The sequence below is a fragment of the Cricetulus griseus genome, chromosome 7 (assembly GCF_003668045.3).
Source record: "Cricetulus griseus strain 17A/GY chromosome 7, alternate assembly CriGri-PICRH-1.0, whole genome shotgun sequence".
Lineage (NCBI taxonomy): Eukaryota > Metazoa > Chordata > Mammalia > Rodentia > Cricetidae > Cricetulus > Cricetulus griseus.
This window is the reverse complement of record NC_048600.1, coordinates 76,173,326-76,197,358: the sequence shown is the minus strand read 5'-3', so window position 1 is coordinate 76,197,358 and position 24,033 is coordinate 76,173,326. Positions and strand designations below refer to the sequence as shown.

Below are 24,033 nucleotides of genomic sequence, written 5' to 3'. Positions count from 1 at the left end.
ATATAAAGCCTTTTCATTAATTAATAAAAAAAGGGGGATATGTAGGGGGCCGTTTCCTGCATTGCTCCATTACAATAATGGTGCCTAAAGACACCAAGATGTAAATTACTTCACAGGCGCTGGGTAATCTCCATTCCTTTGATCTCTGCCTATCCCGTGGCTCATTTGGCCTGAGGAGCTGAAGCCATTCATAGGGTAACACGTCCCAGGCGGCTGGCCAGCCTTTATTAGGGATGGGTTTTCTTAGTTCAGTGTCTCCGCTCTGGTAAGCTTATGCTCTTTCCAACTCTCAAGATGCATTAAAGCTTGTCTGCAGAAGGATCCGAGTGTCTTGCGTGTATTTCTTGCCGGCGAGAAAATACAGCGCGCGCGGGACATATGGTGCCGAAACCCGGGATCATGTGAACATCTCTGGCACCGCGGAGACCCCTCTAACGGGGCGGATTCAGAACTGCAGGGTGGTAAATTCGGAGAGGTATGTTTTTTCTGGACTTTGGCTTGGGAATGTTGCTATTGTGGGAGGTTAATATAGAGGCTTCTATGCTTTTACTAGGAGCTATTTTGACTTTTCTCACTGTTGTAGCAATCTTAAAGAAGTCCAGAATTACATATCAGAAACCGAATGTGGTGAGAGATGGGGCGCGCCTAACAATAAAATATAAGGAAAAAGGACCTCCCGGGATGTCTAGTGACAAGGGAGTGAATAATTTGTTAAGAGAAACAACAACAAATAAGAAAAAAGGACCTCCCGGGATGTCTACTGACAAGGGAGTGAATAATTTGTTGAATGATTCTGTAAATAAGTTTAAAGCTTTAAATCTTGATAGCTCTGATGACTCTAAAAGCTCAAGAGATAAAGTTTTAGAGGAAACAGCTCAGCTAGATGACTCAAAACCTAGCCTCTGCCCTACAATGAAACTAGAGGCCTTGGAGCTGAGCAGCTCAGACTCTGAGATTTTAGACTCTAGCAAGGAAGCAGAGCTAGAGGAGGAGGCAGCACGATACCACCCCGATAGATATCGGCTGCCAAAAGTGAAAGCAAATATGAGGCCATCGCCTGTTAATTCAGCGGGTGTACTTCTATCAGCACCCCCATTATTTGGTACCGACTCCTTCTTACCATCAGAGGAGCGGAAAAAATTACAAATGGCTTTCCCAGTCTTTGATAGGGGAAAAGGCCATGCCTGCTATTCAACACTTCTTAAAGGCCTGGAATGCCTGGGGCTTTAAAGCCTCATAAACATTGACGCTCAGGCCAAGCGTCTCACCTCAAAACCTAAAAGGCCAAAAGGAAATGGTAAAATGGAAAGATATCTTAACTGATCTTTGGAGAGGCCCGGATCCTATTCTCATAAGATCCAGGGGAGCGATATTGTGTTTTTCCACAGGATGAAGAGAATCCCCTGTGGATCCCAGAAAGACTCAACCCGAAGAGCCCCTTCGGACCTTCAAAAGTCGAAACTCCACCCTCTCCCCGGGAGTTGAGAGCCGCTATTGTTATCCAGATTAACTCCTGTCCTTGGCGGAGAGATTGTATCGCTAAAGGGGTGGGGGTGGGATTGTTTGATGCAGCCGTTTGCGGATTGATGTTACTTCTCTGGCTGGCATGTAAGCTCGAGGGCTCAAACCAAGAGAGATCGCCCAAGCGCTTCCACTGATATTTGGCTAACAATGCTTAAGCAATAGGCCGCCGGCCAGACAGCTCTTGCACACCCGGAGCCTAGGCTCATTGCACAGGGTAGAGTGTCTGGTTTGAGCAGCCCAATGAGGGATGCTGAGCAAAGGCATCGCACAGAGTTGCCTAATATGCAGGCTTCTCTGAGAGGTACGTTGACCTGCATAAGGGTTACCTGCCCGAGGCTCCCTTTCCCAGAAAAACGGCAGAGGACAGGTCGAGAGTACTTCGGGTCAAGCTAACAGCCTGATGGCGACTCTCGTACACAGTCTTAATGTTTGATTTTGGGAAGGTTCAACCTCTGCCTCTATCCCTCAACATATGGGTGACCTATTTGCTTGTAAAAATATAAAGCCTTTTCATTAATTAATAAAAAAAGGGGGATATGTAGGGGGCCGTTTCCTGCATTGCTCCATTACAATAATGGTGCCTAAAGACACCAAGATGTAAATTACTTCACAGGCGCTGGGTAATCTCCATTCCTTTGATCTCTGCCTATCCCGTGGCTCATTTGGCCTGAGGAGCTGAAGCCATTCATAGGGTAACACGTCCCAGGCGGCTGGCCAGCCTTTATTAGGGATGGGTTTTCTTAGTTCAGTGTCTCCGCTCTGGTAAGCTTATGCTCTTTCCAACTCTCAAGATGCATTAAAGCTTGTCTGCAGAAGGATCCGAGTGTCTTGCGTTCTTGCCGGCGAGAAAATACAGCGCGCGCGGGACAACCCCCAAATTACATGCCATAACATTCAATACAAAGAATATATTCACATTATGAATCATAAGAAGATGAATATTTGTGAAACCCATCTCCTAAATAAAACCTAGATTACCAATCCCTGGCCTGCGTGGCTTTATTGCTTCATTTTAATGAAACCAAAAAGCTCCTGCACAGCTAAAGAAACAATCAACAGGATGAAGAGGAAGCCCACAGAATGAGAGAAAATCTTTGCCGTTATATATGACAGAGGTTTAATATCCAGAATGCAAAGAACTCAACAACAATGACACCCCCCCCCACACACACACACAAAGAAACTCAATCCAAAAAGTCTAAAACCAAAATGACCCATTTAAAAAATGGGTCTGGTGATACCTGACTAGAAAGATCTCAAGAAAAGAAAATAGCTAAGTAACATATCAAAAAAATTTATCATCTCTAGCAATTAGAGAAATGCAAATCAAAACAACTTTGAAATTTCATTTAGCCCCAGTCAGAATGGCAAAATTCAACAGAACAACCAATACAAATGCTGGAGTTGATGTAGGGAAAAGGGAACCCTCATTCATTGTGGGTAGAATTGCAAACTGGTACAGCCACTATGGAACAGGATGGAGAATTCTCAAAAAGCTAAAAATAAATCTACCATACAACTTTGGTTACCCCCAGAGCTGGAAGTTAAGTCCCTGTTGCTGAAGACACCATGCACTTCAGAAACAGGTGCCAAGGACCTCTGAGCTGGAACAGACTTGAATACTCCCTCCCTAAGGACTGGCTTTCACAATGCAAGCTTCCAAAAGAGAAAGGCAACTGTCTTAGTCACTGTTCTACTGAAGAGATACTATGACCAAGGAAATTCTTATAAGAAAAATCATTTAATTGGGGCTTGCTTACAGTTTCAGAGGTTTAGTCCATTGCCATCATGGCAAGGATGCAGGCAGGTATGGTGCTGGAAAAGAAGTTGAGAATTAAATCCTGACTTGCAGGCAGAGAAAGAGACTGGGTCTGGTGTGGGTTTTTGAAACCTTAAAGCCCACTCCCAGTGACACACTTCCTCCAAAAAGGTCACACATCCTAATCCGTCTCAAAAAGTGGTATTTCCTGGTGACAAAGCATTTAAAAACATATGAACCAATAGGGGACATTCTTATTTAAACCATCACAGCAAACCAGTCTTATCCAGCCATGACACCTATGAGCCATAACAAGGCCAGCATGCCATGATATCCCATGGGTACAGTAGTGACACACATAACATGGCAGTAATCAGCAGCTCTCTAATTGGGCTTGATACCTGCTTAACAAAAGGGATACCATACCTGGTACTAGAAACCTAGTCAACTACCCGATGCCAGTGAAATCATGGTTATTGGAGGAGAACATTACATTAATTTACATTTAGTAAATTAATGGTTGTATGATACAACATTAATGGTTCTATCATACAACCATGATTTACTAAACCAGCCTCCTCCATATAAACAATCTATAAACATTTGTTCTTACACCCACAGATAAGGGTAGTCTTCATGCCTTATCAAGTAAACTTCTCTTTGCAACAGAGGGAGACCATTACAGAAAAGCACAACCAATCAAAATGCAGAGTTGTCAAGTCTAGTCACAATGGATACACCTAGAAAACAATCCCACACCTAATGCTCAGGGAACAGAAGAAAGGACAGGAAGAATGTAGCAGTGAATTTGCCTGGGAGATTGTGCCTCCCAGTAACATCAGAAAAAGTCTCACCAGCATGACTGCCCACATGTGAGCTGAACAAGGAAACCACCAAACATGCCAAACTGTAAGGGTAAAAGCCCACAAGGCCTCAACTCTACACAATGAACTACAAGCAACTGAGTAAAGCCAGGAGCGGGAGAGGCCCTTCTCAGGGAAGAACACACCAATTGGTTGTAAGTAATAAGTAATATTATATGTACTGAACAGGTTATATTTATGAATATATATGTACATGCAATTAAATTACAGTCTCAAAAGTAAACAATAAGTAAATAAAAAACAACCCTAAAGACAAAAAGAGCCATACATGTACATTTCTATTTTATTTTTTTACTTTCTTTCTTTCTTTCTTTCTTTTCTTTTCCTTTCCCTTTCTTTCTTTCTTCTTTCTTTCTTTTCTTTTCCTTTCCCTTTCTTTCTTTCTTTCTTTCTTTCTTTCTTTCTTTCTTTCTTTCTTTCTTTCTTTCTTTCTTTCTTCCTTTCTTTTTGAGACTGGGTTTCTCTGTATAGTTCTGGCTGTCCTGCCTGGAACTTGCTCTGTAGTCCAGGCTGGCCTTGAATTCACAGAGATCCACCTGCCTCTGCCTCCTGAGTACTGGGATTAAAGCCATGCGCCACCATTCTCCAGCTTCGTGGGCATTTCTGTAGTTTTTAAATATAACAATACAGTTCCTATACTGTTCTTGCCTTCTCTCATCCACTGTCTCCCAGCCCCTGCTTTGAGCTCTTCTAACTGCATTTATTTTTAAGACACAGCTTACTGAGATAGATCACATACCATGAGGTTTACTGTAATCATCATTATTCAATACCTTTTAGTGCATTCACGAGGGTGTGCCATCAGCCCCACGGCTTCCAGAACTTAACTTCATATCCAAAGCCACCAGTCCCCTTAGCAGTTCCTCTATTGTCCCCTTCCTCTTCCCTGTGAAAGCACTAACTTGCCTTCCATTCCTATGGACTTTTCTAGTTCAGAAATTAAATATAAATGGAGTCACATAATATGTGTCACTCATGTCTGATTCTTACTCAAAAAAGACATTTTGGGGGTAGGGTTTGGATTGGTGAGAAAACCCTGAGTTCAGTCCCCAGTGGGGCAGCTCATGCTTGGTGTGAGTGAGGCCTTCATTCAATCTTCACCACAATACAGAACAAAAACCACAAAAGATGCCATTTAAAATAACCGCTTTCTAATAAAGATGGTGTGTTCATTTAGAAAGCTTCTTTAAAGCATGAATGAATTTTAAATACCCAGCGATATTATTTATTTACATATATTTGTATTATAAACTGAAGTTTTAGGTTGGGTGTGGTTGTACACAACTGTAATCTAGCAGTTGGGAGGCTGAGTCAGGAGGATCCCAAGTTGGAGGCCAACCTAGTCTGAACCATAAAATTTTATTTTAAAAATAAGTGACTTCCTTTGGCTGCTGTTGCTGGGTCTTCCATGGACTTGTGCACCTGCACACTGCTGGAACCCCATCCATTTCTCCCAGAACTGGGAGGAGGCTGGTGTGGAGGACATTTACTACCACAACTTCCAGTGCATTGAGGAAACTTCAGGTGTACGGTTTGCTGGTTCATTCTGTTGGTACATTCATTGTGGCCCTGGGAGTTGCATTGTCCTTTAAGTTTGGTGTGAGTGAACCAAGAGAGAAGGCATGTGCAGACTTCTTCAGAAAATGATTCCATGAGAGATTTTGAAAATACAAGGAAAGTTGGTATCTTTCAGAGTGCAAAGTGATTTAAGAATGTAAATAATTCTTTGGATTGAGCTCCATAGAAGTTTATCACTAACCTGTGTTCCTGAACTATGACACATGAATATGTGGACTAAGGAGTAGCTTCTCTCAATAAATAAACAACTAAGGATTATATGGACAAGAAGGAAAGAGATAATTAAACTATATTAGAATCTATTTTTCCTATTGTTTGTTTTTGCACTACTAGGATGCATCCCCAGCCTTGCACATGCTGCATACATGTTCGTCACTGAGCTACACCCTAGTCCTTTCTTCAAAGCATGGTGCGGCTGAGCAGTGGTGGCGCACACTTTTAAGCCCAGCACTCAGAAGGCAGAGGCAGAGGCAGAGGCAGGTGGATCTCTGTGAGTTCTAGGAAAACCTAGTTTACAGAGTGAGTTCCAGGACAGCCAAAGCTACATGGCAAAAACCTGTCTCTAACCCTTCCCCCCAAAAAAGCAAGGTGTTTGAGGGCTTTGTAATATTTTGCCACACTCATATATCATAACTTATTTGGTTCACCACTGTTAGCAATTTTTATCTTTTCCAATTTTTAAAACAATTATAAATTAAATATAATAAAACTGTAATTATATCTTTATAGATATCTGCTGTGGAACAATCTTTGTGCACTATAAAAATGTATTACTCTCATTGTTAATAAAAAGCTGATTGGCCAATAGCTAGGCAGGATTTTGGGGGCAGAGAGAATGCTGGGAAAAGGAAGAGTAGAGACTGAGGAGACACCATGTGACACAGAGTGAGCAGGATGGGAAGTACTTACATGAGGTAAATGAGCCTGGGGGCAGAACATAGATTAATAGAAATGGGTTAATTTAAGTTATAAAAGCTAGCTAAAGCCGGGCGCATGTCTTTAATCCCAGCACTCGGGAGGCAGAGGCAGGCGGATCTCTATGAGTTCCAGACAAGCCTGGTCTACAAGAGCTAGTTCCCCGACAACCTCCAAAGCCACAGAGAAACCGTCTCGAAAAAACAAACAAACAAACAAACAAATAAACAAAAAAGCTAGCTAAAAATAAGTCTAAGCTATCAGTTGAACAGTTCTGATTAATATTAAGTCTCTGAATGGTTATTTGGAAAGTGTCTGGCAGAACAGAGCTGATCCCAGTTTTGACGGAAAACTCTGCTCACAAATAGCGCCTAAACATCCAGCACCTACATCCACATAAGACTTGAGAAAGCTTAGAGAGGGTTCTAAACACACCAAAACAGAGTCAAATGTGGCTTCCTAGTTTCCTGTCTCTCGTGCCAGCCACAGTACTGTGTCTCCCGGCAGCTGTGGGTGGAAGGAGCCATCTGCCAGCCACCATGGACTACTGAAATGCACTAAGTTAAGCTACACAGCTGGTGGTTGACGTAGCAGTTTAAGATTCATTTCATGCAATCAAAAAACAATACAGATGCTCAGTAAAGAGAGATCCAGATTGGGGGAAAAATCATCTAAATGGGTTACAGTGTGTTTAAAAAATATACAGAGTCTTGGGAGAGAAAAGGAAAAGGGTAGAGACAGTCATAGATTTAAAAAAAAATAAAGTCCTTAAAAAGGAATAGAATAAAAAATATAATAAACCCCATAAAGATGGCAAACACACAGAGAGTCTAGATTCTGTATGTTATTGTGTTGTCTTTATATTTTCTGATTGCCAATGAAATGACAATTGCTAAAACACACTGGATTATGGAAAGTGCTGGATTAAACCAACCTCTATATTTTAAAAATATCTTGATTTCAAAATGGAAGTCAAAAGATAGCTACTTTGGAGAAGAGGTTATGCTTTTGTTTCCAGAAGAAATGAGAGGCTGTGGATTCATTCCAGGTTGATGGATCAGGTTTGATCCGGGAAGACCCCTGAAAATCCTGACTTCAAACATAAAAAAAGAACTACAAGACACATGATGTATATTTTACCTGCTCAAACGTGTAACAAAAAACATATTTGGCTTACTTGTGTACAATGCACAGTCTATAGTTGTATTATATTTAGATAGATGGTCTTCAAACACTTCATATGTTTATAGCTATGGCATTTAATGTATATTAATAACCTAAGGCTTTTCATGATAATGAGAGACATATGCTCCTGGCAGCACCAATCTACTTCAGAGAAGATGATGGGCGTCAAAGAAACTCTGTATGAAGTTTTTATTTATGGCAAAAGTTAGCCATTTGGGGAAAAATGCCCTTGTCTTATTTGCTGCAGTATACTGTCCACACTGAACCAGCAAGATGCAAAAAAGTGACTGCCAAACTTTATCAAGACAAGGTAAGATAATCCTTCAAAATTCCCTGCTTTTGAGAAATATCTGTCAGATACTAAGCCTATAGTCCAAAGTTGGATGTCCCAACATTGTAGAAGAACTTTGGATGACTGTCCAGGTAGCCAGATGTCTCTGTTGTTAGGTAATATTAAACCCTTCTGGGGTCTTTGATGTAATTAAAGACTAAATAATTAGACTCAAAGTTTTCCTTATATATGATAAAAGGAAAATTAGCTATAAAACTTTAGACTCACAAAGACAAATAATAGACTATTTTCTCTAATTTTGTCAAATACAAATGGACTGGGTATTGAACTATAATTCCTACTTGATAACTGTTTTTATTGTATATAATTTTACTACATTAAAGTTAAAACCTTCCTTTTTATTGAGACAAAAGGGGGAAATGATGTAGAATAATCCTTCTGTACACTGTGAAAATGTGTTGCTCTCATTGTTAATAAAAAGCTGATAGCCAGGCGGTGGTGGCGCACGCCTTTAGTCCCAGCACTCAGGAGGCAGAGGCAGGCGGATCTCTTGAGTTTGAGGCCAGCCTGGTCTACAAAGTTACACAGAGAAACCCTGTCTCAAAAAACAAAACAAACAAACAAACAAACAAACAAAAGCTGGTTGGCTGATAGCTAGGCAGGATTTTTGGGTCAGAGAGAATGCTGGGAAGAAGAAAGGTGGAGTCTCAGGAGATGGCAAGATGAAAACATTATGTTGAAGGAAGGTCCCACTACATGGCAGAGGGTAGATAAGAAATATGGGTTAATTTAAAATGTAAGAGTTAGCTAGCAATAATCCTGAGCTATCTGCTGAGCATTTATAATTAATATAAGTATCTGTGTGGTTATTTGACAGGCAGGAAAGAAAAATCCATCTACAAGCATCTATGACTATTCTTTGACATAAATACCTAGGAATAAAGTGTAGCTTTATGTTAAAGGGCATAATCACGTTTACAATACCTATACACACTTCTAAGCGTCCTTTCCAAAAGCTGGTATTTACCTGCTTTGAGTAGGATTCTCATTCTGACCACTTCATCAAAAACAACAAAATAAAACAACAACAACAAAAACTTCCCACATGGCAAGTAAAGAAATGGTATCCCGTTCTTCCAATTGCACTGTTTTGATGCCCAATGTCCAGTTTTAAACATTTAGTTTAAAACACAATGTTGGAACGCAGTCCAAGAATGAGGTCATATGAGGAGAATTCTGAGTGCTTGTGAGAAAACTCCAAGAAAACAAGACAAGAGTCTTATGACTTCAGTTTCATCAAAACACAGAATTGTTCTTGGAATGTGCCTTCCTGCTCTTTCCAGTTGTAACAGATAGGAATGAGTTCACTTTAGATTATTCATTATAACTGGCTATTGTTATTTGTTTGTATGCCTCTATTAGAAAACATGTTTTTGCCACATGGGGATTCTCCACTTTACCCGTGTGACTCTTCTTAACCCTCAGAGTATAAAATGTCTGATGCTCTGAATAAAGCTGGCTGTTGCATGAGACTTTAGTCCGCCTCATTTTTAGGCCTGGATCTCCCAGGTTCATGCTGCCAACTAGAATGGTAAACAACACAATGCTAGTAGTTTTGAGTAACTTGTAACTACCTTATTTATTTACTTATTTATATTTTTCAAGACAGGGTTTCTTCGTGTAGTCCTGGTTGTCCTAGAACTAGCTCTACAGACCAGGCTGGCCTTGACTTCACAGAGACCCACTTGACTCTGCCTCCCTAGTGCTGGAATTAAAGGTGCCACCACCACCAGATTGTTAGAGATTTAAAAGAATCCATTTACACTCAACTTACTCTCTTGTTCTCAGGAATCTGGAGTCACAGGTGGTCCTCAGAGCTTGTGCTACAGAACAGACACTAAAATCTCTGGGGAGGCAGAAGTCACACTTCCCTTCCCTTTCCTTGGGGACAAGTGAGAAATGCAAAGAACTACGCTGTGTACATCTTCATTGTACACATAACTATGCGTACATCTTTTGTAACCACTTTCCAGTTGGGACAGCAGTGGCTAATTACCATCTCTTCTGAGAGGGACTGCCTGCCTACATTCAGGAGCCTTAGCTGCATTTGCAGCAGAAACAGCCTCTCAACAGCACCCTGACAAGTCCTCTCCTGCCTGCCTATCACCCAGCATCATCCTCTGCTCTATCCTGCCTGAGCCCTTTGCACTAACTGTCCCTCTGCTTGGGACCCCTTCTATACCTGTCTGCACAGGCTGACTGGCTGATTAGAACTGTAGTGATATGGGGAGGCTGGAATATTGCAGATCCAGAGTCTAAATTTTACTTCCTCTTGGGTGAGGGTTAGCTCTCTAGTCATTCCTTGCCAATCTCTGTGTCAAACCTAACATTCTGTGATTAACAGACAAAAACCTTTCGGAAATTACAGACTTCTACCAACGCAAAAGCTCAGAATGTCATCAGAATGCATTTGAGGACTGTAGTAGAGATTCCCCCATCTTGCTCTAACTGACTCTCTGATGTTTCCACCAATGAATTTCCAAAATACCTTGATTTATAACTCTCTGTTTTGTTACTATAAAACTTGGTTGTGGAATAATCTTTTTGTACAATGTGAAGATGTGTTTCTGTCAAGGTACTTTCTGATTGGTTTAATAGAGAGATGACTAGCCACTAGCTAGGCAGGAGAAGGATAGGCAGGACTTCCAGAGAGAGAGAAACTCGGGGGAAGAATCAGAGATGCAGAGACTCACTAGCAAGACTAGGAGCAAATTGGACATACCATATAGAGGAGAGGTAACGAGTCACATGGCAGAACGTAGACTAATATAAAGGGGTTAATTTCAAATTTAAGAGCTAGTTGGGAACAAGCCTAAGCTAAGGTCAAACTTCGATAGTTAATAAGAAGTCTCTGTATCATTACTTGGGAACTAGTGGTTGATGGGGGATGTTCTTCTGTATATAAGTTTCTCTTATTGATTGATGAATAAGACACTGATTGTGCAGTAGAGGCAAGAAGATAGGAGGGGCTAGGAGATGAGGAGAATGCTGGGGAGAGAGGCTGCAAGCAGACGCCATGCTGCTGAAAGAGTAACATGTGTGATTATGGGTAAGCCACAGCCTCATGGCAATACATAGATTAATAGAAATGGGTTAATAATTAAGAGAGAGCTAGCCAATAAGAAGCCTAACCCATCAGCCAAACAGTTTAAATATTAATATAGTGTCCATGTGTTTATTTGGGGCTAAATGGCTGCGGGATCAGGTGGAACAGAAACTTTCATCTACAGGTGGTCCAAAGAAAGTCTGACTATAAGACTCTTCCACCCTGGAACATGAAACCTGCAGTAACCTAGCTCTGTTTCATGGGACATGCTCACTCAAATTTGGCTGTGGTGTTTGTTTGTTTTTCCTATCAACAGCATGATTAATTATTTTGATGACCTTCTAAATGTAGCCTAAAACTATTTTCTTCATGTTCAATACTCACTTAATTGTCTCCCAGATCAGGTTTGGAAGTATCCCTCTACTCCCCAGAATTGCCATGAATCAAAACTATCACAAGTGCTACTGACACTGCTGGCCTCAGACTGATGCAAAAGTAATCTATGCTGAGGGCAGCATTCAGATCCCCTCCTACCAACATGGCACTGGGGACTGAACAAAGTTTCCTGCACATGACAAACACTTAACATTTAGGACACAGCATCCAGGTTTTTTTCCCATTAATTTATAGGACAGAATCCATTTTTAACTACCGCTTCTCTCACAGCCTTTCAGTCTTACTCCTTTCTGGTCCCAGGACCTAGGAAATAAGCTGTAAACTTTAATGGGGCCTTGTGAAATGGGAAGCTAAAATGAATCACAGTGAATCACAGTGACTGTGGTGGAAGGCTCTGGGAGGAAGCAATCTTGGTGATAGGGTTTTCTCACCTTTCCAAAACCATCTTAAATTATCCCACTCTGCAGATTGCTATGGTGATGATTTTAGGAGGTGGGCCTTTGGAGATGGTTGGGTCCCCTGTTGGGATTAGTGTCCTTACAAAAGGGACCTGAGAATTATCTTACCCCTTCCACCATGCAAAGACACCACCACCTATGAAGCAGGAATAGGGTTTCCTCATCACAGATTTGCCTTGATCTTTGATTTTGCAACCCTCAACTGTGAAAAGTAACTTCCTATTGTCTGCAAACCATCTAATCTGTGGTATTTTGTTATATCAACCTAAAAGGGCTAAGATGGATATTCAGGCAATTCTGATATGTGGACAACATGGAGAACCCTAGCCTAAAGGGTTCTCTTCACAGTTATGTACCTCAAGATTCCAGGAGCCTACTGTCACCTGCCCATCATTTAGTGGAAGCAAGCAGAGGGGCTGTGAGGTTTGTGTGTGACCTGACTAGAGATGGAGCAGTTTAAACAGCATTTGCTTAGCAGCTTTCTCTGTTTTTCTTTCTTCACGTTGGGGGCAAGGCTCTTACCTAGAGGCCCTGGAAAGAATCAGCTCCCAAACTCAATTTGCCTTAGCAGATTTCACACTTGTTAACTTTGACCTGACCCAGACAGAACCACCAGTGTCCACCAGAGTCCAGGGCATGGCAGGGCTCTAGGAACACAACCAAGGTGTCCTGTGAGACAACTATGCCTTATGCTGCTTAGGAGGTAACAAAGGGCTTTGCAGAGATTTGGAGTCAAATCCATGCAATCCAGGTTGGGTGAAGGAAGGCAGAAGAAAAGCAAACTATCTCCTCAGCCCAGCTGGCTCCAACACCTACAACCATCAACCTCACAAACACAGAGCACCCCATAAGCCATGTTGTGGGTACCAACAGGACCTCAGTATCCCAATGCTTAATGCTTATTGGCTGTCAGGCAGGGACCCTGAGCCAAAGAACTGATGTTTAAAGGCTTCCCTTCCACACTGTCCATTTCAAAGCAATACCTGGCCAGGAGGAAGACAGCAAGGTAGTAAGTTATTTGAAATAAAAACCCATATGGCTACTGGTCTTCAAAGATTATGAACCATCTGAACCTTCAACAATTGGTTCTGGCCTCTTAATTCTGAGAGAGTAGTACATAACAGTTCAGGGTACAATGTGTACAAACTGGTCTAGCTAGAGAATAGTTTGTCAAAGGTGCAAGAGAGACACATGTGTGATTTACACTTCTTTCTAAACTTAAGGACATTTAACCAGGAGTGAAAAATATTCTTCATATACAATAAGTTGTGGGTTTTATCAAACATAAAAATATTTAGAAAACTTGTACAAACTGTGTACAAACTGTGTACAAACTGGTCTAGCTAGAGAATAGTTTGTCAAAGGTGCAAGAGAGACACATGTGTGATTTACACTTCTTTCTAAACTTAAGGACATTTAACCAGGAGTGAAAAATATTCTTCATATACAATAAGTTGTGGGTTTTATCAAACATAAAAATATTTAGAAAACTTAATCCAAGATAGTCACAAAACAACAAAAAGTGTTCTATAGCAGGAAATATTTTTCTCTCAACTGACTGGAAACACACTGTCAATCTTCTTCCCTCCATCTAATTATAACATCACGCCACAATTTATTCTGAAAATTGTAATTGCCTTTTAACTCCTCCTGTCCCTTCCCTGGATCCACTTCTGTAGCAGAGAAATGACAGCACCCAGCCAGAGATGACCGCACTGGGCTCAGCCACAGTTGAGGCTGATTATTCTTTTTGATTGTTTTCTTCCATTTTCCATTACCATATTTTCTTGATGCTAACACACACCTTCCCTGCCCCCCGCCCCAACACACACAAACAATCTGCATTCTCTTGCTTCTTTTGCTTTTCCACTTTCTCAGCAGCATGGCTGACAAGTGGAGAGATGCTGTCATCGAAGTGGTTTCCATTTGTGGGGCAGTTCATTCCTTAGGATGGGGCTTACATGGGGGAAACAGAAATGTTAAAGGAATGAAAATGGGCTACAAGCAAGTGTGTCCTCTGGGAGCCTAGGTTACTGGCCATGAACATGACCATATTTTAAGTTTTGTGACATAAAAGGAGAATTTAAAAAAATACCAAGATAAAGGTAACACTATTCTTTGGTAAACTCTGATTTTAAACTATTGTATGGTTAACAGAACAGGAGGAATCTTAGCTCTACTTCTCAGCTAACTGAGCTGAAACATAGCCAAGCTGTGGTTTCTTCTAGCTTCTTTCTCAGTCCTGGCTAATTTCAAAATCTTGAGCTTAGGAAGGTGTGTTACAATGTCAGAATCTTCCAAAGTGTTAGGAAAAAGGAGACAGGAAGCCAAAGAAAAGAATGTAAAAGAAGTATCCACTTAGTGCTAACTATAGAAAAATAAAGCTTCAGTATAAATTCCTGGCCTAGAACTCAGATATCAGTCTGTCTCCACCTCCAGAGTATTGCTATTATAGGTGTGTGCTATCACACCTGGCCCCCAGATAAATGATTCCTAGGCAGAATACAAGAAACACTTAACCACTAGAGAAAAGATGGAACTAATCAGGTTTAGTAGAAATTAAGAGTTCTGGGATGGCAAGACATGGCTCAGTAGGAAAAGCACCTGCTTTGATTCCTGAAGCTTACATAAATGTGGACAGAACCAACTACAAAGCTGTCCTCTGATCTCCACATGTGACCACATATGTACACACAAACACACGCAAATTGAAAAAAATAAATACAAAAAATTGTATTAAGAGTTTTGATTCTTAAGAGTGAAATTTCAAGTCATAATAAAGAATCTGTGATATACTTATTTAACAAGGAACTTATAGACAGAAATTTTATTTTATTTTTTGTTTTTGTTTTTTGGTTTTTTGAGACAGGGTTTCTCTGTGTTGCTTTGGAGCCTATCCTGGCAGTCGCTCTGGAGACCAGGCTGGCCTCGAACTCACAGAGATCTGCCTGCCTCTGCCTCCCGAGTGCTGGGATTAAAGGTGTGCACCACCAACGCCTGGCTAGACAGAATTTTTAAAACTTAGGATTTGTGTTTTATTTTACCTTATGACTATTTATTTTACCTTATGACTATTTTGCCTGCATGTTTACATGTGCATCCGAAGGTGTCAGATGCCCTGGAAAGGATGGTTGTGAGCCACTGTGTGGGTTCTGGGAACTGAACTCAGGTGCTCTAGAAGAGCAAGGGGTGCTCTTAACCATAGAGTTATCTCTCTACCTATACAAATAAATTTTAAAAACAATAAAAAACCCAGATAAAATTGTTTTAAAGATGGGCAGGAGCTTGGCAAGCAGCACAGTGGCAGAGTGTGTACTTTGTAGGAGGCTCTATGCTCCATCCTGAGGACTGAAAACAAATACAAAGTAAATACATAAGGATGAAAGGCCTGGTTGGGTACATCTCTACAGACAGGCTGTCCAAATTACTAGTTAATCAAAACTATAACGAGATACCACTATACCTCTACCCAAAGACCATGAGTGAGGAAAACATCATGCTGCTGAAAACACATAGAAACAGATCTCCCATAAACAGCTGGTGGAATGGACAACACATAGCTACCTAGAAATCTGCTTGGCATCATCTACTATATTTGAATATGAGCATGCAGTAAGGCCTAGGCACTCCATTCCTAAGAGCAAATTCAGCAGAGATAAGAGTGTCAAGAGTAGGTAGTAAAGACAAAAATCACATAATGTATTACTAAATAGTAAGGAAAATAAATTATAGCAATAAAGGACAAATACTCCTAACAGTACCATGTGAAAATATGCAAATATTATACAGCTTTGTGTTCCTTTTATCTTAAAGCTGAGAAAAGTGCTCACACTTTTACAGAAAACCACAAGAAGGAACGAGGCAGACAGGTACCTCGGGGAACAGCAAGGGGTTCTGGCTGGAAAGACATGATAGGTTTGTGGGAACTGGAGATGCTACTTCAGGATGCGGTTTCTGACTAGGTTTTTTATTTCATAATGATTAATGAGACTCTAATTCATTCACTTTACCTTTATGTATGCTATTTCATAATAAGAAGCTTAAACCTATATCAGGTATCACTTCCCTGTCTGCTCTTCTCAGAAAGTAAACACCACCCTAGACAAACAAAACTAAACTAAATGAAAACTCTTAAAGCTACAAAAACAAAAACAGATGAAAAAACTTGGGGAGCCTTTATGCAAATGAGGAAGAGCTGCCCTCTTTAGGGAGGTGCTTTATCAACAGCTCTGTCCAGGGTGGGGTAAGGGAAAAGTTTCCCTTCCTACAGCAGGTGTGGTGAGTACACACAAAAAAGACAGCAGACTGGCCTTCTGTCCCCACCCCCTTCTCATGGAGAGGCCTTTGCATAGTACAGTACACAAGCATCATACCCTCCCTGGAAGTCATGTTGAGAGAACAGAGATGATACTATATGCAAACAGGGCTACCAAGCACATGCACACATGGAACCACGAATGTCCAACAGGCAGCACTGCTCCTTACCGCATAACCTTCTGTCTTCTTCTGACACCATTTCAGGAGTGCGTTACGCTTAGAGCCACCATACTCCCGGGCCAAGGCTGCCAGAGGGTCTCTTCTTTCAACACTGATTACAAAGAAGAACACACAGTTAAGGAGGATGCTGGTGGAATGGTTATATTGTTTTTCTTTTGAGACAAGGTCTCATCCGGCTCAGGGTGGCCTTGAATTCACTCCATAGGCAAGGATGAATCTGAACTCCTGATCTTCCTACCTCTACATCCCAAGTGCTAGGCTTACAGGCATGTACCACCACATCTGGCAAGATGCTGCCTGGTTAAGAGGCTGGCTTTTAAAACTTTCAAATATATATATATATATATATATATATATATATATATATTCATATATATATATGAAAAAGCTAAAGTGTAGGTTTATTCAAATACTATACTAAAGAAACAGCCAAATTTGTCACATTAAAAAATACATTGTGTCATCCAGGTGGTGATGCACACCTTTAGTCCCAGCACTTTGGGATGCCAAGGTAGGTGGATCTCTGTGAGTTTGAAGCCAGCCTGGTCTACAGAGCGACTTTCAGGGCAACCAGGGCTACACAGAGAAACCCTGTCTCGAAAAACCAAAGCAAACCTTACCTCTACACATTACACAGCTATACTTTAACATGCAAAAGGTAAATGAAAAGGGCATAGTAATACTGTAAACTAGCTGTTACAAGAGGTTCTGGGAGTAAAGAGGAAGGGGTAATTCATAAAATAAAATGAATTGACTAAGAGTCTTTGCCCCATTTACAGACCATGGATGCTGAGCATAGGATGAGCCAAAGTTGAGATAACACCACTAGTATAATACCTTAGCATTCTAAGAGCAAGTTTTAGCAACCCATCCTTGGCCTCTCTCAACAATGACATTAATTTTTATGCTAACCAAAATTATTCAAATTCTAGTAAGAGATTTAAGATCATACTGTACCTTCCAGCATGGGGGTCATAGAGTCAGATAGATACTGCTATAACAATTTTGTACAGTATTCTATTTCCCTAATACTATCCACAGTAGGGCAGGGAAAGAAAGGCTCACCGAAGGGCAAAAACTACAATGGAATAGGAGTTATCAATCTACTGCTAAGGTAGATAAATATAACTGAGACACAGACCCAAGAATGCTCAAGGTTGCAGTCTTATATTGGTAAAAAGATAACCAACCACATGCCAACAAGCAAACAGATAAATAAGTTGGGATCCAATCACATTCATGGAATATACCATAGTAAGAAAAATTCCTGCAGTTATGTGATGTTACATGCTCCCACCTTACCACAGGTCCAAAGCAACAGGGCCAAGAGATCACAACTACAACCTTCAAACCATGAGTCAAAACAAACCTTTTCTTTGGTTAGGTTAGTCATCTCAAGTTATATATGATGGAAAGCTAATTAATAAAAGGGCCTTCCCCCGCCCACCCATCCTGGGTTATTCCTCTTCCCAGCATGGACACAGACTTTCTGCAAAGCTATCCCTTGTATCAGGTCAGGAAAAAAACTGCCTTCAGTCATCATTTACCATACAGATGAACAGAGGAAGAAAACCTGGGTCAAGAACCACAACCTAGAGCACAGAGGAGCTATATTCCAAGTCATGTGCTCAAAAAATAATCCACTGCCTTCCTAAAGCCCTCCCGATCCCCCTCTCTCCCTCTCTCCTGGAAGAGGCTATTTAGGTTTTAACTAGTCAACCTTTTCTTTCAATCTCACACTTTGTACATGGGTCCCATGTTTCTGCACATTAACAAAATTTTACAAGTTTTCCTTGTTAATATACTACTGCCAGTTTACTTCATAAGCTAAAATCATCAAGCTTTTAGAGGAAAACTTAGAAAAATTTTGTATGTGTGCGGAGATCGAGAAGGTGTGCACGAAGGCACATTGTATGTGCATGCAGGGGGGGGGGTAGAGGTTGGTGTCAACTGTCTTCCTTAATTGCTCCCTGCCTTATCTTTTGAGACAGGGTTTGCTTTTTCTTTTTTTCTTTTAACTGAACCTGGTGCACACTGATTGGCTAGGCTGGGTGCCCAGAGCTCTGGGGATTCACCATTGTCATGCCACACCTCTGCTCCTCACACTAGGGTCATAGACAAGGCAAGGAGCTGGCCATCAGAACTCAGGTCCTCATGCTTGTACAACAAATACTTTACCAACTAAGCCATCTCTCCAGACCTTTAATAAAAAATATTTTTCAATAATTGTAACAGAGGAATAGATGGTTCTAGATCTCGGGAATATGAACTAACACAGGGGAGTTAAAAAAAAAAAGTACTTGAAATAGGAACTAAAAACTTTCTTATACAATTTGATGACAGCTTTTCCGTGTACTGGAGATGTGGGATGTCCAACTGTATGCTGCGGATATGTGTTGCTTTTATTGGTTTATAAATAAAGCTGATTTGACCAATGGCCAGGCAAAATACAGCTAGGTAGGAAATCCAAACAGATGCCTATGAAATAACACTCTGAGGCTTAATATTAAAGTATAATTGTTTGGCCAGTGGCTCAGACCTATTACTGGCTAGCTCTCTCTTATAAATTAACCTATTTTTATTCATCTGTGTATTGCCAGGAGATTGTGGCTTATCAGTAATGCTCCAGCATGTTACTCCTTCAGCGACTACTTGGCGTTTTCCTGATTCCACCTTCCTTCTCTCTTCATCTCTGTTTGGAAATTACTCTGTAGACCCGGCTGGGCTCCTACACAGAGATCCACCTGTCTCTGCCTCCGGAGTGCTGGGATTAAAGGTGTGTGCCTCTACTCCCTGGCTTGCCTCAGTTTTTAAAGTGTTGGAATTGAATGTGTTAATGACTATGAATAGCTACAGATTGAGTTTCTAATGAAAGAAATTCCAGGACTGGCAAGATGGCTCAGCAGGTAAAAGCACTTGCTGCTAAGTCCAGCGACCTGAATTCAAACATTGTTGATACTTATGTTAGAAGTTGTCCTCAGACTCCCACATGCACACTGTGGCATATGCACACACAAATAAAAATGAATGCAATTTAAACAATATCTAAAAATTTCTATTCTGTCATAAGTTAATCTTAAGAACACAAATGTAGCCGGGCATTGGTGATGCATGCCTTTAATCCCAGCACTCAGGAGGCAGAGGCAGGTGGATCTCTGTGAGTTCCAGGCCAGCCTGGTCTCCAGAGCGAGTGCTAGGATAGGCTCCAAAGCTACACAGAGAAACCCTGTCTCAAAAAACCAAAAACCAAAAACCAAAAAACCCCCCAAAAAACAAAAACACAAATGTAAAAGAAATAAGAGACTAAGGTCACTAATCGGACCTTTTATGAAGAAAGATATACTATAAATAGCATATATATATATATATATATATATATATATATATATATTTCCTGTGTATTTATGGCATTAATTTGAGAGTAACACTAATTCAGATCCTTCAAACCTGTTTTATCAGTTAATATGCAGACAAGCAGATGATCTATATCTGGGACTTTAATAAACCTCTTGAAATGTTTGACTTTACCTACTTGGGATCAAATATTGGTTACATCCAAAGATACATCCGATCTGAATGTATTCAGAATCACAAACCTTCCCATAAGACACACATGTGTGATTATACTACCTACTATAAAGCTTTTATTCCTGAAGTAAACAGTTTTTTTTTTAGACTCAACTGTGGGTGAACTGTTAGGTGGAACCCAAGGCAAGGGACTGAGAAAGGCATCCAAATGTAGGATGAACTATTTACTATCCATAAAACGACAGCAAGTTATAAAGAAGTACTGGAGCTAAACAACCAAGTGAGTGAAAGACACCCAAGTAGGATCTGAACTTAGGTCCTTTGCTTTCACAGGAGATGCTCTTACCTACTGAGCCATCTCATATTTACTATTTTTAATGGCAAATTCTTTAGTCTTCCACAGGTGTGTGCAATGGAGCTAAACTGTGTAGACCCAGAAGAGCATGAAGCAGTGTGATGACTGCCACAGGGCTTCTGAGAGGTTCACAGTAGGATACTAGGTGCTTCATTAGTCAGAAGACTAACAACATGGAAAAGCGGGGAAGACTCCAGGAGAGGGGAAACAGATGAGATAAGTCTGCTGGGACCTTGATGATCAGGGGCACTGGCAGAGAGGAGATGGCAGAAGCATGGTGCAAAGACAGGCTTTTGGCGACCAGATCATCTAGGCTCACTGTTCATTTCCTGCTGCATACGATACATCTCTGCTAATGCCCCTTTAAAAGCTGATCTCAAAAAAAGTCTCTCTAATCCTCCTTCTATGCCACTGTGTTCTCAATAATCTTCCTTAAATAGTAGGTCTGCTCGTAATCACTACTCAAAAACAAAAACACAATCCCACAGACTTAGTGGTTCCCCACTGCCTTACCAAAATAAGTATGAAGCTCTTCTTTGGAAATGCAGACTATTTGCAATGGGGCTCCAACCTGCCTTTACGACTGTAACTCCCCAGCCGTCTACCTGTATTGGCTGGGAGCCCACTGCATGTTTAGCAGGGCATCCTTGAGGCCCTGGGTTAAGTTCCATCACTCACTCACCTTTACAGCTACCGACAGGAATCCCAATCCTCTCTAGACCTCCTGATCTAAACAATCCTTCAAGTACTTTTGCTTAAACTTTAAAGGTTGACTTATTTATTTTATGGGTGGGTATATGTGTGTGCCTGAGTGTATGTATGTTCACCACATGTGTGTACATGTGCTTCTGGAAGCTGGTAGAAGGTAGGAGATCCCCCTGGAAATCAAGTTTTAGGGAATTGAAAGCCATCTGATGTGGGTGTTAGGAACTGAACAAGTGTTCTTAGCCAGTGGGCCACCTCTCCAGCTCTTCTAAGCTAAAACTGTAACTTTTAAAAAGCTCTACCAATATTGGTGTGTGTACATGTGCAGCATATATGTGCTATGGCATGCATGTAGAAGTCAGAGGACAACTTTGTGGAGTTGGTTCTCTTTTATGTGGGTTCTTGTAATTGAACCCAGGTCATCAGGCTTGCATGACAAGAACCTTTATTCACTGATACATCTCAGGGCCCCTGCTTCAAAAAGGTACAGCCCTTCACTTGATTTTGTCCCAAACCACTATGCAGTGCCTTCTTATTAGACTTGTTGAAGGTATGTTCTACATCTTAATCACTGTCACTCAGAATTAAGCTGACTGGATGAGACAGAAGGAAGAGAACAATGTTCATCTCATTTCTCATACTTTAAAATTCGGTACCTGAGCTTGCTTGGTTTCAGACCACCAGTGGATGCACTCAGCAGTCTGGTGTTCCCAAAGCCCAGGGAGGGAGGTCTACTCAGGGACTCCAGTGAGGGACTCTTTCGGAGGTAAGGGTCTGACTTCCGGTCCTCAGCCCTTCCCTTCAGAAGATCTGTGTGAATAACAAAATTGTCAAACATTTCTAAAGGGAAGAAATCTGACTGGCTATCAGACTTTATTCTCAAGTCCAAAGACATATCTACATAGGTATGTACATACACTCCTACATATACATACATACATATATTCATATATATACACATATATAAATTTTCTTTCTGGACGGGCATTGGTGGTGCACGCCTTTAATCCCAGCCCTCAGGAGGCAGAGGCAGGTGGATCTCTGTGAGTTTGAGACCAGCCTGGTCTACAAGAGCTAGTTCCAGGACAGCATCCAAAGCCACAGAGAAACCCTGTCTCAAAAGTAAATAAATAAATAAATAAATAAATAAATAAATAAATTTTCTTTCTGAAATAATAAAATGCAAATAGGAACATGGTATTTTCTAGAAAGAATTCTCCATATAATCTATAAAACCTTGTGCCAGGGTGGGTGGCTCAGTTGTTCAGACTGTTTACTGCACAATCATGAGGACCTGAGTTCAGATCCCAGGAAGCTAGATGCCTTGTGCACATCTGTAACCCCAGTCTTGATGGTAATCGAGACAAAGAGAATTGCTGGTGCTTATTAGCACACAGCTTCACCAAGAAAATGAGACCCTCAAATTGAGGGAGAGACCCTTCTCCAAAAGGATTAGGCAGTGAACGATAGGAACACTCAATATCCTCTTTTGGCCCCTCTTATGTTCACAGAGACACAAATCCACACTCTTATTCACACACACACACACACACAACAAAAACAACAAACAAATGAATACAAAATATATCTTTAAAAAAGGATCTACTACGGCTGGAGAAATAACCCAGTGGTTAAAAGCACTGGCTGGGTTCAATTCTTAGCACCTACATGGTGGCTCACAACCATCTGTAACTCCAGTTATGAGGGATCCAACACCCTCTTTTGATCTCCACAGGAACCAGGCACATAAGTGGTGCACAAACTACATGCAGGTAAAACACCTACACAGAAGAGAAAGAAAGAAAGGAAGGAAGAAAGAAAGGAAGGAAGGAAGGAAGGAAGGAAGAAAGAAAGAAAGAAAGAAAGAAAGAAAGAAAGAAAGAAAGAAAGAGAGCGAGCCTAGTGCCAGAGCAGTCCTTTGTTCAAAAATGATTCTCAACCTTCAGATCAGGGTATTAATTATGGGCCTTCTAAGAGCCCTGTGCAGCTAGCTACCCAGTTAGGACAGCCACTCCTCTCACTCCGTCTCTAACTAGTGTTGTTTGCTTTATGTGTGGATATCACAGAGAAAAAGCTGGTAGGAAAATGTCTCCTGTGACTTGTCAGGTCAGCAGCAGACAAAAAGCTGGGAACCAAGAACAACAGCTCACAGGAGAAAAAGTTGTTCCAATTACAGGTTTATAGTTAACTAAAAACTGAGCAGAACCCCTTTTTTGTAAGGCTCCTGTCTGCTGTTGTGTTAGTATTAGTGGAAACAGGCACAAAAATGAGCGGAATCCTCCGGATAGCTCTCACAGGCTCATAAAAGCAGAGAGTATTTGAGGCTGGCTCATACAGAGTGGGAGCTGGAGCTCTGACACTTAGGTGGTTAGTTGAACATCACAGGACAGCTGGGGCCAGGCTGGGGCCACCTCCTGTCACTCAGTCACAGAAGAAAACAGCACCTCTTCAGCTAATAGCCACCAATTATGGGCATGAAGTTGGGGGTGAGGCCAATTAGGTCTAAATAGCAGAGAAAAACAGTTCTACATCATTGAAGGGCAAAACAAAAACAGAACATTAATCTGCAGTTAGGGATGACCTCAATGTTGACAAGCAGTTGCTGGAAATGGCTGGAAGCAAACAATTTTCACTATGCAGTCCTTTATTATAGTAAATAGAATCATCATCAGGAGACAGGTGCCTGGGGGGTAAGAAGGGGGAGGGCAGCCAATGAGCTCCACAGCAATAATTGTGGTCTTGACTTTATTATTTATTTTGTCAATCAAAAGAATGGTTCTTTAGATAATTAGGAAACTTGGAAGTTGGTAGAATAGCCTGAAAAAGATATAAAAACTACAACCATTTACAG

At 41.1% G+C, this 24,033-nt stretch overlaps 1 protein-coding gene across 3 annotated transcripts in view; it reads right to left on the bottom strand.

The window, feature by feature from the left end:
- The window catches only part of Specc1 (sperm antigen with calponin homology and coiled-coil domains 1), a 268,476-nt gene that overhangs the window by 47,849 nt on the left and 196,594 nt on the right, over window positions 1-24,033 (bottom strand). For all 3 annotated transcript variants that reach the window (XM_027427222.2, XM_035447835.1, XM_035447836.1), the window contains 2 exons: window positions 21,839-21,992; window positions 16,583-16,685 (listed from right to left, as the gene is read on the bottom strand). In XM_027427222.2, the coding sequence (XP_027283023.1) occupies window positions 16,583-16,685; window positions 21,839-21,992 (257 nt within the window). The remainder of the gene's footprint in view (window positions 1-16,582; window positions 16,686-21,838; window positions 21,993-24,033) is intronic.